We start from the raw sequence: 13,336 nt of genomic DNA on the forward strand, positions 1-13,336 counted from the left end.
GAAAATATCTTATCAAAAAAAAAAATATATATATATATATATACACACACTACATCGTCAAATATTCACATCATCATATAACTCATTTAGATACACATCGTTATATACACACATCTTTAAATAACATCACGTCAAATATGACATCCTTAAATAGCACTTCAGTTACACCTCGTTAATTAACACATCAATTTTACATCATCAAATAATTCACAAATTATACTTAGACAAATAACTCATCAATTATATACATTGTCAATTAACACATCAATACACATGTAGTATCTTATTTCTAGACACTGAAAGAAAAAAATAAAATAGTTATTCATTAAAGTCTCATTTATTCAATGACCAGAGTTAAACGAGGATCTATCGCTCGAAAACGGAGGACAAAAATTCGTTTATTTACATCAAGCTTTCGCGGAGCTCATTCAAAACTTACTCGAACTATTTCGCAACAGAAAATAAAAGCTTTCGTTTCGGCTCATCGGGATAGAGATAGGAAAAAAAAGGGATTTTCACATTGGTGGTTAGGGGATGTTCTGTTTCATGATTGGTTTTGTCGTTTGTTTGATTTATTTGATAATCAACAAATGACGGTTGTCAATATGTTTGCTTTAGGTTGGGGGTGTGGGAGGTGAGACTTGGAAGTGGAGGCAGAGATTGTTGGCGTGGGAGGACGAGATGGTAGGGAAGTGTATGACTTTACTTCTCACTGTGACTTTGCAGGACGATTTAGAGGATAACTGGTTATGAACTCCTAATCCATGTGTTGGGTATATTGTCTGTGGTGTGTATCGTCTTCTTACTAGAAAGGGCTTTGATCATCATTCAACAGTTTCTGATCTTCATTGGCAAAAAGATGTTTTCTTTGAAGGTGTCTGTATTTGCTTGGCGGCTTTTTTGGAATAGATTGCCCACAAAGGACAATTTATTCAGGAGAGTCATTATCCCCCAAGATTCTCTGTTATGCATTAGTGGTTGCAGGAATTTGGAATTAACGAATCATTTGTTTTTGGAGTGTAGCTTCTTTGGTTCATTACAACACCTTGTTTGGAATTGGCTTGGTTTCTCTTTCGTCGGTCCCTCTGGTGTTTTAGATTAGTTTATTAAATTTGTTAATTTATGAGTTTTCTCTCACTCTAGGCACTCCCTCATGACCATGTTTTGGTCTGCTTGCACTTGGGCTATTTGAAAGGAAATGAATAGCAGAGGATTTTTAAGCAGAAAGAAAGCTCTGTTTTACAGCTTTTCGAGAATATTAAGCTACCCTCATTTTGTTGGGTTAAGGATAAATTTGCTATTTTTTCTTTTGTATCATAGTTGTTGGTTAAGCCCTCTCTGTTGCTTGGGCATTGGATAATTTCTGCTTTTCTTTGATGTTCTCTTATATTGAACTTTTGTCGTAATTTATTCTTTGACTTTCTGCTCCGGTACGCCTTGTGCTTGGGAGATCGACCGTTGGTAGAAATATAATTCAATTTTACCTTTAAAAAAAATAGTGTCAAAATGATTAAATTTAAACAACGAGAAATATTCTTCAAAACAAAATAAAAACTAGAAATATGTACACCCTTAAATATAATTTCTAGTATGATTTTTATTAGCAATAATTTCTTTAATTTGTCAAAAAACAAAATTGCTATAACAAATTTTGTCAAAAAAAAAAAATTGATATAACAAATCTCCATTATCCCTTTTCTTTTACTTTCAACACGTACCAAGACATTTAATAACTCATGCACTGATGGATTGTTTAACAAAAACACTTTTTTATCAATTGATTGCTTTAAGTAAATGAATTCGTACCTCCACCTTCATGAATGATGAATGCTTTCATACCGATTGGAACCTTTTATCTCTGATGAGCAATATCTTTTTGTAAGTAATTCTGATGTAACCTTTTGTTCTTTTCAGATGTAGCAATAAAATGAAATTTCTTCTGTTCACACTCAAAAGCAAAAGTTTTTTTTTTTTTTTTTAAGAGTGAAGGAAGCAATTATGTCCTCTCCACCCACTCACCACTTACCCTTTTCTTTATCTTTTTTATTTTCACAAATTCATTAATTCATCAGTCGAACTTTTTTGCTTTTTGTGGTACTTTGTCACTCATAAGATAATGACATTAACTGGAAAACAATATGAGTGGGATAAGAAATGTGATGTGTTTATGGAGTCAGTTAGTTGAGAGACAAAAATCTAATTTTAGGGTGACAAAATGGATCCATCTGTTAATATCCATCTAACCCATCTTAAGTAAAATCTATCATATATCGAACAACAAAAATCTAAAAGACTTTGATTCAATCCATACATTTAACACCAAAAATTATTTTGAATCCATCATTCATTGTTTTTCTGAATCATTAGATAACATTTAATATCCATAGAACTTTTTGTTTAACAAAAAATGCATTAAATAGTAACATTTTTTTATTAGGTATACAAGGATTAAAAATATCAATAAAACTATTAATGTTTTATTAATTAATATTAATAATATACATACTAAAAAGTCACAAAACAGTGACTTGACCCGCAAGTCACAGGCACCTAGCGCCTATACCCATGCGTCAGGCACATGTGCCTGGTATGTTAGGCACCTGGCGCCTCATTTCATGCGTCTGGGTGCTTTTGTGTCGCCTTTGGACGCCCCGTTCTGTGCGCCTAGTCGCTTGTGAGTGTGTTCTGTGCTGAAATGTCTATTTTCTTGGCCTTTTTAGGTGTTTGCTTCAGTCTAAGATGTCTTGGAACTTGGGAACATAATTCCTCCCTTTGTAAAGTCTTCTGAGGCCTCTTGAATCTTCAATCTTTGTCTTTCCAAAGGACCACATAAATCTTCAGATGTCTTGCTTTGCCGATTTGCATGATTTCGTCGTGATTTACATAAAAAACATCCTAAATTTTCTATGTTTTGAGAAGAACATAATTACAGACTCAAATCTAAAAAACATTACAAATGTTCTGAAATCATAGGTAATTGCTCTAATACTCCTATGTTTTGCTGGTAAAACCTAGTGAAAATGACTGAAAAACATCCTAAAAATAACATAAGATGACCTGTCATCAGTTTCTTTCAACGATCTTGGTGGAGTATCAAGGATCTAAAGGAAAATGAGGTATTTTTCATCTCCAATGGTAATTGTGGAGGTTAATTCTCAAACATTCAAGGTTCAACAGGATAGAAGCGAGGCAATAGCAAATAAGATTTCTTGGGTAAGAGGATCAAAGGATTGCATGCAAGCTTGAGATTCGAAGACCTTGAGATTATCCTATTTCAAGGAGGCTTGAAGATTGGAGGATTTGGAATGATTACTCAGCGTAGAAAATTTAGGACCGGGTTGATTCGTAAATTCAAGGAACCTTTGTTATTGACTCTTGTAAACATTTTCAACATTTTAGTGGAAGCCCGTCAAACAGACGTTTTTTCTACTAAGAGAGGACGTATCCCATAGCGAGAACGGTTGAGATAACCTCAATAAATCTGGTGTTCTCTTCTCCCCTCTTTTTTTTTCTTTTTTGCAATATAATTTGATATACTAAGAGAGGACGTATCCCATAGCGAGAACGGTTGAGATAACCTCAATAAATCTGGTGTTCTCTTCTCCCCTCTTTTTTTTTCTTTTTTGCAATATAATTTGATATATGTTGACTGATTAATTAGGTGCATCGATAATTGTTAGGTGATTGAGAAAAACTTTAAAAACTCAATTCAATTATTTAATCATGTGTCATTATTGATAACTTTCTTTAATTGATTCATCATCATATATCAAATAGTTAAGTTTTTGTGATTGCTTTATTTTTAGGTTTTAGTCTTGGTTTGATATTGTGTTAAGTTCTGTAACTTGGCTATCATTTTCCTGAACTTTCTTTTGACATATTTAGTTGTCTCACCTTCTTTGCTCATAAATGACTAGAAACTATAGCATCTGCTTAGCATCATCGCTGTTGGGGGTATTTATTATAGCAACTGCACTAATTAGTTACTCTAATCTTCTTTTTTTTAAGAATTTTTTTTGTTAAAATTGTTTATTTAGTAACTTCAATGATTTTTTTTAATCCATACTTAGTTACTCTCTGCAAGTACAATTATTTCATTACTGGAAATACTTGGGTGACATAATGTCACCGTGACATTAAATTTGGGCCACACAAAAGTGTTGTGTTGTGTGGCCCAGATGTGTTGTATGTGTTGTGTGGCCCAGATGTTATGTGACAATGTGTGTTGTGTGACCCAGACATAATGTCACGGTGACATTATGTCACCCAAGTGCTTTCCTTTCATTACTCGTTTACTTTCTTAGCATCTATTTGTCAATTTATAAAATTTGAAAATATTATGTGGTAATTTAAAAAAAAAAACATATGTAATTGTTTTGTATGGGTAAGAATAATTTTGTTATTTAAATATGATATATAGTCTATTACTTCATTATGAAATGTGTACCAAAAATAAAATATATGATAAAATAGTACATCATGTTCGTTATCATCTGCAATATCCTAAATGATAAAAGAATAAATTTCTATTTTTTAATTTAAAAAGAATAACCAATATCCAAAATGTGGGCTACAATGCTTTTTTTTTTTTTTTTTGAATGGAAAAATAATAATATAACAATGAAAGATGTGGGCTACAATGCTGATATAGAGTACCATCTAAGACTTAAATTTTGTCATGTTAATTTAACAAAAGAATAATATCGCAAAATAAAATGTCATTTTATATTAAATTATTTATTTTATCCCAATATATAATATTTAAATTAAAACTGTATATATCACTAAAAAAATCATTATATATATTTTTTTCTGGTCTATTTATTTACTAACATACTAAATTTATTATACGTCTTTGTGAACATAAACTTAAGGTCAAATGCATCTAAAGGTCCTTTAAGTTTTTCATTTTTCCCAAAGTGGTCCTTTAAGTTTCAAAAGTCTCAAACAAGTCCTTAAGTTTTTGAATCGTTTTAAACAAGTCATATTGTAGATAGCATAGTAGGTAATTGCTTCCTTGAAGTCATCTTTGGTACCAAATCTGGCTCCTAACACCCACTTAAAATTAGTCATCTTTTTAGGCATGACAAATGGTGGATAATGCTCTTTGTTGCTATCATCTGAATCATCACCATCATCCTCTAAAAGGACTTGTTTGAAACGATTCAAAAACTAAAATGACTTGTTTGAGACTTTTGAAACTTAAAGGACTTGTTTGAGACTTTTGAAACTTAAAGGACGACTTTGGGAAAAACGAAAAACTTAAAGGACCTTTAGATGCATTTGACCTAAACTTAATTGACAAGGTCATTATATTATATACGTAGAATACGAGTTTGAATCTTGCATTCTCCGTATATTCAACAAAAAATGGTAGAATTTTAACCAATAGGATATATCTAAAAAAATCACTACACAACTTTTCTTTATTTATGTGCAATAATCTAAAATCACGTTGAATATGGGACAGATGTATTTCAACACAAATCTAGTGAAAACAATCCTCTGAATTCCACATTGCATATACAACACGACAACAACTTATCTTTAGCTGCTGTCACCACAACACAAGTACACAGTGATATATCATACTTCAAAGTGTCACTTTGTGTTTAATTGATTGAAACTTGAAAACTCCATTTCCATTCCCACTTTGCTTGCCCATAATTAAAAAGATCCAATTACATTAGTAGTGGACCACACAACGTGAAAAAGTCCCTCATGCTTTCACACCAAGAAATAAATTGTTAGCCAGTTGTCCATAATATCATCCAATTCAACTGACAAAATCGATAAAAATATCAATAATGTTAGTCTGAACATCTTTATTAGAAGTTCTCAGTTGTATGTGCGAGTTTTAAATACGTGTTTGCCATTTCATATTAAAAATCGTGATTGGGTCTTATATAATTCTACAAAATCGACTTGTGAAGTGATGATCAGAGGTGGAGCCCTTCATGGGTTGGGGTGGCCACGGCCCGTCCGGAAAAATTAAAAAATTAACGACCGTAGATCTATTTTGCGAGATTCTAAACGATTTTGCTGCGATTTTAGTGTTCGACAAATCAAAATCTTTTTTAAAGTAAACGAGTTTTTTAGTCAAACTTTTAATGGCCCATCCAAACTATTTTTTCTGGCTCCGCTACAGGTGATGATTGTTCCCACTTGTAAACACGTGTTAATGTCATATTTTGTCCGATGTGAGACTTTTTAAATAAGAACCAAATTCCAACTCCTTTTCCCATTCTAAGTGTCCCACTTTTTTAGCCTTTTTCATTTCACTTTCTTTCCCTATTGTAAGAAATACACATATAAAAGGAGAATCATTCTCTTCAAATCTCTTCCATCTCATACTATTCAAAATTAACTAGCTCATAGAGAGACCAACATGGTTTCTCTAGGCTTCATGCAGTTCTCTGTTTTGTCACTCTGTTTCTTACTTTTCACAACTTTTCCTTATCAAGCTTCAAGTCGTGTCTCCTTTGGAAGAAATCAAAATGGTGTTAGCCCTCCTTTGGATGAAGGCATATGTGCTTCTGCTGTCATTGTTCATGGATACAAATGCCAAGAACTTCAGGTAATAACATGAATTTGAATCCTACGAATACCTCTAATTCGGCCCGTCAAATCTTAGACTCCATGAAAATATTTTCTATTTTCATTTCTTAAAATTTGTGGTCATTTTATCTTAGTGATCGAATAAAGTTGCGACCTCAATCTAATGAATGTGGTTTGGCTGAACAGGTTGGACAACCTCTGCGTATCCAATTAGTTCAGCCAAATCTCACTCATTAAGTGGGACGACCACTGCAGTCGTCCAATTTGTCCAACTAAATTCTACTCGTTGAATATAGTTTTTTCTCTATTCAACGACTAAGATTTGACTGGATATGTCGGACAACCACAAGGGATAAACATTTAATTTTACAATGTTGAATAATAAATTAGCATGTGATTTTGCAATGGTGTTGAACATATGAATGATTTGTGTTGCAATCTTAACTTTTTGAAGGTTACAACTAAAGATGGGTACATTTTGAGCCTGCAAAGGATTCCAGAAGGTAGAGTTGAAGGTAGAAATGGTGGGACTAGGAAACAACCGGTGATATTACAACATGGAGTATTGGTGGTAAGTTGGTAATTAAAATGCATGCAATGTGTTTCCAAAAATATAATAAAATGCATGCAATACACATATTCCACTGTTTGTGTAACTTTTTTCCTTTTTTTCATATCCAGATAAATGTCTTTTTTTTCCTTCTCTTTTTCCTGTGGTAGCTTTTAGCATTAGAAGATGAAAGATATACAAGTTCTACTCAAAAAAACTAAATATATAAGTTTATAAAATGGAGGACATAAGGGAAAAAAAATCAAAACATTAGATCTATTAGAAAAATGAAAAAATTACATATTGAAATTATTTCTATTTCACTTTAAAAAATTAAATATAATTTATAAAAACTTCAACTTCAAGCATGAATGCACTATCATTACTTGTGAGGTGATGATTAAGTGTGTGTGAACCACTTAACCAAACTCCATATTTTAACATGGTGACAAAAAGTGCGGAATTCCGCGTCTGTTACATTGTGGCGTAAAAAGCTTTGTTTTTTAGTCAAGAAAGAAAAAAAGAAAGATCGTCCCCTTTCTCTAAAAATTGGTGTAAAAGAAATATTATAGAAAAAAGAGAAAAAGATACAAAATAAAAAATGTAACCATAAAACTTGGCTATTATTTTCTTTTTCATCCAAAATATCTAAGAGAAAAATGACATATGGCCTAATCTCATGAGTCAATTTTCTTGTCTTAACACTTTCATTTTTTGAGAATTAGATTTTGATAATCTGAAGATTGTTAGGAAAATAAGTAAAACTTCTCAATAGTTATTCCAGTCAAAATTCTAATATGGATGGATTTATCCAGCATTTATCAAATGATTGGGAGTTAAATAACAACTTGGGCTAATCATTTGGTTAAGGAAAATGTTAACCAGTGCCCCCGGGGCACAGGTTAAGGATCAAATATAGTAGGATTTGCATTGAGAGATGTGTAATCAGTGCATTAAAAGCTAAAAAAATATGTTTTTTTATTTAAAATTTGCTCTTTTGACTTCCTTAACCAGTGCCCCGGAACACTGGTTAACAAGACCCTTTGATTAAATAACAACGAATAGTCAAGAAAATGTTAGTAGTAGTACTACTACCTAACAATTTTTTCACCAAAAAAACAGTACTATCACGCTTCATTAATTATGACTTTAAAAGCAACTTCCATATTTTTGTGTTACTTTTCGGCAAATATTAATCATGGTGTCAAATTTATGATTATGTTTCATAAAGTTTTTTTCCAATAAATGGGAATCTTATTCTTTAGTGATAACCCTTAATTTTTTGGAGGAGAAATCAGTCCTTTTCTCATACTCCCTCTGTCTCTAAATTATAGTCGTTTAAAGTTTGTGCATGATTATTAAGGAAAAATGGATTAATTGTGTTGATTTCAATAGTAAAATTAATATCATTACTAAGATACCCTTATTAAATGTAATTAGTGGAGTAGTTAAGTTGAATGAAATTCAATAAATAAGGGTATAATAATAAAAAAAAAAGTAATAAATGCTGCATTGGTATTTTAAAATTAGTTTCGTTTTGAAGAAAACTTGTTTAACGATAAAATGCTTTGTTCTTCATATAACTTTAATCGAATATATATATTTTTTTTTGAACGAATGAGAAAAGGACTGATTTCTCCATTGGTATTCTTAATGCTTTGTTCTTCATTTTATTGGTATTCAATAATAGATATTTTTTTTTACAAGTTCAATAATATATATATATTTTTTTGAACGAATATATATATATATATATATATATATATATATATATATAGTAATTTATGTATATCTTCATAAAAAATTATGGATAAATTCTTCTTACAATTGATTTGAAGAGCTAAAAAATAAAACTGTATAGAAACTTTTTTAAACTTCAAATAAATCATGCTAGGAAATTCAGAGGAGTGTCAGGAGCAACAACATGTTAATGGTCCGTACATACGAGTTACCTTATAACAACATTCTCTTTATATGTATTCAACATTTTATGTATTCAACATTTTACTTGTTTATATACGATGTGAATTTGGCCACTAACACTTAAACCTAGCAAATCAATAATGTAAACAACACTTAATTTGAATGAATCAAATCCATTTCTTCTAATTAACAATTAAAATCAAACCACAAATCATTTTATTATTATTATTATTATCATATGCGCACATGTAATTGCAAAAACTAATCCTTCAAGCCTTTTTGGGATTTAAATAGACGACAAACTCTCTCTAAAAGTTTTAACGCTGCTGCATGTTGAATTCGAACTCAATACCTTAGTTAAGTTAGAAGAGACTCGTGTCAACACAGCTAAACGTTCTTCAGTATTTTATTATTTATATCGAATGATATTGTTTGCTCAAAAATCATTCAAACCCAACTTGTACTTGAAATCACCGATTATGGTCTTGATTATTACGTGGTCAAGCATGGAGTAGTCATAGTGTCCCAAATATACAGACCTAGATTATGCAGCCCTGCCACAAGAGTAGGCAAGTTTTGTTGTTTCTTCCAAAAACAAAGGAATGTATGTATATATATGGGTCCTCTAATTAATGTAATAGTAATAGTATAGGAGTATGTATATGGGTCCTCTAATTAATGTAATAGTAATGGTATAGGAGTATGTGTTTTTGTGCATGTAACAGTAATATCTGAACATAATACAACGTGGGTGCAGGATGGCATGACATGGCTTATGAACCCTCCAGAACAAGACTTGCCTTTAATTCTAGCAGATCATGGCTTTGATGTTTGGATTGCTAACACAAGAGGAACTAGACATAGTCGCCGACATGTCTCATTGGACCCCTCTAACCCAGTATGTTTATGTTTTTTTGTTACAATATTTTTTTGTTTGTTTGAGGAAATTACGATAGATTTTAATATATATATATATATATATATATATATATATATATATATATAATGTTTTGTTTGTTTATGCTTATTTTTAAGGAAAATGGACCTAAATATTTGAATAGTCTTCAACATAAAACGGGAGATTATGAAAAATAAATGAAAATATTAATTTGACCTACAAATACAAGTCAAAATTAGTTTTTTTTTTTATATTTAATTTGACCTAAAAACAAGAGGTCCTAAAGAGAAAGAGTTGGTAATACAGATTTTGATATTTAATTGAAATTCATTAATTATTTTAATCCAGCTACTTATTTAACATAATTTCAAAATTACTTAACATGACAAAGTTTATCAATATTTGAGATTATAAATGATCAAAATGATATTTTTTATTGTTGAGAGACCAATTTTATTGTTAGCATTTTCCTTAAATTATTTATTGTGTGGTTTTTACAAATTAAAACTGTTAGAAACAAGGTTAGATTGGAAAGAAAAAAAATTTGTAAGTACTCAATTTATTTGATTATTCGATGCCAAAAAAAAAACCTTTATTGTAATAAATCCTTAATGAAATTAGTGTATCTTCTAGCTTTGCATGAGAGTTTTCCTTCTCTAATACATAAATTTTTCTTGTCAAAAAAGAAAAAGAAAACCATTTATTATTGAGACTTTCTGTGTAAATATGCAGGCCTTTTGGAATTGGTCTTGGGACGAACTTGTTACCTATGATCTACCTGCTGTTTTTGATTATGTGTTTAGCCAAACAGGGCAGAAAATTAATTACGTTGGCCACTCTCTGGTACTCCATTACTTACTTTTTTACATGAAAGTTACTTTGACATTTAAACAAATGTACTAACTATGACAATTGAACTTTAGTTATTTCTTCAATACATAAATGAACCCTTTTTTACTTTCTATTTGTCTAAAACTGGAAGGCTGTGTTTGGCAGGGTACTTTGATAGCTTTAGCTTCCTTCTCTGAAGGAAAATTGATTAACCAGCTGAAATCAGCAGCTTTATTGAGCCCTATTGCTTATCTAAGCCACATGAACACTGCACTTGGTGTTGTTGCAGCCAAATCCTTTATTGGTGAGGTAAATACTACTTTATTACTCTTTAATTTAATTTAATTTATTCATCTATAGTACACCAAGTGAAACACGGACATTGTTTCTCTCAGACACCAATATGTGTCGGAAACTCAAACACACCTTCAATACAATGTTTTTGTGCTACATAATTTTATACATAAAAAAGGTCTTTGCTAATTCATATAATTTTTTTTCTTTGCCAAACAGATCACTACACTATTTGGACTAGCAGAATTTAATCCTAAAGGGTAAGAACATAGAAGTTCCAATGTAACATAAGAAATTGTCTCTTAAATTTAAAAATCCCCAATTAATATTTTATATATATATTTTTTTTTTGTTGCTTGAATAGTTTACCTGTTGATGCCTTTCTCAAGTCTCTCTGTGCTGATCCTAGAATTGACTGCTACGACTTGATGACTGCATTAACTGGTCTAACTCTTTGCCCAAATATTTTACTTTGACCAATATAAACATTTTTACTATATTAATTTTCTGACTTTATACGTAAATGCCACCAATTCAGGTAAAAATTGTTGTCTCAATTCTTCAACTGTTGAACGATTCTTGATGAATGAACCTCAATCAACATCAACAAAGAACATGGTGCACTTGGCCCAAAGTAAGATTTTCACCTCTACTTATTTAACTCGTGATTATTGTGTTATTTTGGTTTTTTAAGCTTTATTTGCACAAATTTGTCAAAAAGAAAGTTTAATTATCACAAATTGAGTTATTTTAAATACGAGATTAATTTTTATGCACCGTCATGCAAAAAATGTTAGCATGTTACATGTGACTTCAAGAGTGATTATGATAAAAATCAAACATTATTAATGATTTAAGAATTATAATTGATTGATGGTGTAAAAAAAACTTTACATTTATGTGTAAAAACTCTTTATACTTATCGTGTATATAGATTAAATCCTTTAAATATTTCAATTATAATTTGATCTCTATATGTTGGTGTTTTTTCTTTCAATCGGTTGAAACCGACCAATGTGCCCCAACTCCCTTCTCAAAATTCAACCGATTGGAAGGAAAAACATCGAAGAATGTATTGATGGTACTAACATTTAATTAGATATTTGGATTTTTCAATTCAAGCAATTAGAGCATAAAATCAAAATTGCATAATTCTTTTATTTGTGTTACTGACTAAGGAAGCTTTTATTGTGATATTTTTTTTAACTATGCAGTTGTTAGACGTGGGGTTCTATCAAAATTCAATTATGTAAGACCAGATTATAACATAATGCACTATGGAGAAATATTCCCACCAATATATAACCTATCCAACATTCCACATGATATACCTCTCTTCATTAGCTATGGAGGACAAGATGCACTTTCTGATGTTCGTGATGTTGAGAATTTACTTGATAGGCTTAAGTTCCATGATGTTGATAAGAGAAGTATTCAATTTGTGAAAGACTATGCTCATGCTGATTACATTATGGGGTTCAATGCAAAAGACATAGTGTATAATTCTGTTCTTTCATTTTTCAATCAAGTCAATACTTGATCTTACCTAGACTATCAAGTTCTATGAAACAAATTTAATGCTATGTACTAGGTTGTCATTGGTATCAATATATATTATTTATTTTTATGTAGTAAAGATAAACTTATGCAATAGCAATTACACAAAATGAAGTAGCTTAGTTTATTTATTTCGTGTTTTTAATGGTAATGCATATGCATCTAGAAGATGATTATTTTTATTGTGAATTTTGACAGATAAAATTATCTTAGATTAATTTGAGGGCAAAATCAGAATTTTCTAAAAGAGCGTGCATGTTTTGCAAATAACATTTTCAAATTAAGTTTTCAAATGTTTTTTGAGCCAATGGTAGAATTCAATTTAAAATACTTCAACGTCCCCTCTCTACCCAATTGTAAACAAAAACTTGAATTACAAATAGTACATAAATTAAAAATAACCCTAAATTTGAAACGGCTAGTCACCTCTTATTGTATTGTTCCTTTTTTGGAGCCCTTTGGATTGATGTTTACCACTTGTTAGGAATTGTTACATTTTGTCTCCTTGATTTGTCAAATCATTTACAACAGTTTTCTCATATTGTTGGTATTTCCAAATCTCACCGTGTTTGGCTTGTAATGATTTGTTGCGCTTGCATGTGGATTATTTGGAAGGACATAAAGAACAGAATTTTTTCAGATAAACCGGCATATATTCTTCAGTTTTTATTGATAGTGTTAAGCTTATCTCAATTTCATGTTAAAGGCAAAGATTTCTAACTTGT

At 30.7% G+C, this 13,336-nt stretch overlaps 1 protein-coding gene across 1 annotated transcript; it reads left to right on the forward strand.

Moving 5' to 3' along the window:
* Positions 1-6,345: 6,345 nt before the first annotated feature.
* On the forward strand, positions 6,346-12,742 carry MPL1 (Myzus persicae-induced lipase 1). The gene is made up of 9 exons (XM_085727944.1): positions 6,346-6,577; positions 7,013-7,129; positions 9,789-9,929; positions 10,662-10,772; positions 10,926-11,069; positions 11,274-11,314; positions 11,419-11,498; positions 11,593-11,688; positions 12,269-12,742. Exons 1-9 carry the CDS (start codon positions 6,389-6,391, stop codon positions 12,592-12,594), a joined length of 1,245 nt encoding a protein of 414 aa, XP_085584070.1. The 5' UTR covers positions 6,346-6,388; the 3' UTR covers positions 12,595-12,742.
* The last annotated feature ends 594 nt before the right edge of the window (positions 12,743-13,336 follow it).

The sequence above is a fragment of the Medicago sativa genome, chromosome 7 (genome assembly GCF_051527215.1).
Source record: "Medicago sativa cultivar Bolivia chromosome 7, Bolivia_mono, whole genome shotgun sequence".
Classification (NCBI taxonomy): domain Eukaryota; kingdom Viridiplantae; phylum Streptophyta; class Magnoliopsida; order Fabales; family Fabaceae; genus Medicago; species Medicago sativa.

Excerpts from the sequence above, each read along its gene's own strand:
- MPL1 (XM_085727944.1), top strand. The coding sequence starts at position 6,389 with ATGGTTTCTCTAGGCTTCATGCAGTTCTCTGTTTTGTCACTCTGTTTC. Across the intron at positions 10,773-10,925 it reads ATTACGTTGGCCACTCTCTG|GGTACTTTGATAGCTTTAGC; the intron begins GTACTCCATTAC and ends TGTGTTTGGCAG. Across the intron at positions 11,315-11,418 it reads GCAGAATTTAATCCTAAAGG|TTTACCTGTTGATGCCTTTC; the intron begins GTAAGAACATAG and ends TTGCTTGAATAG.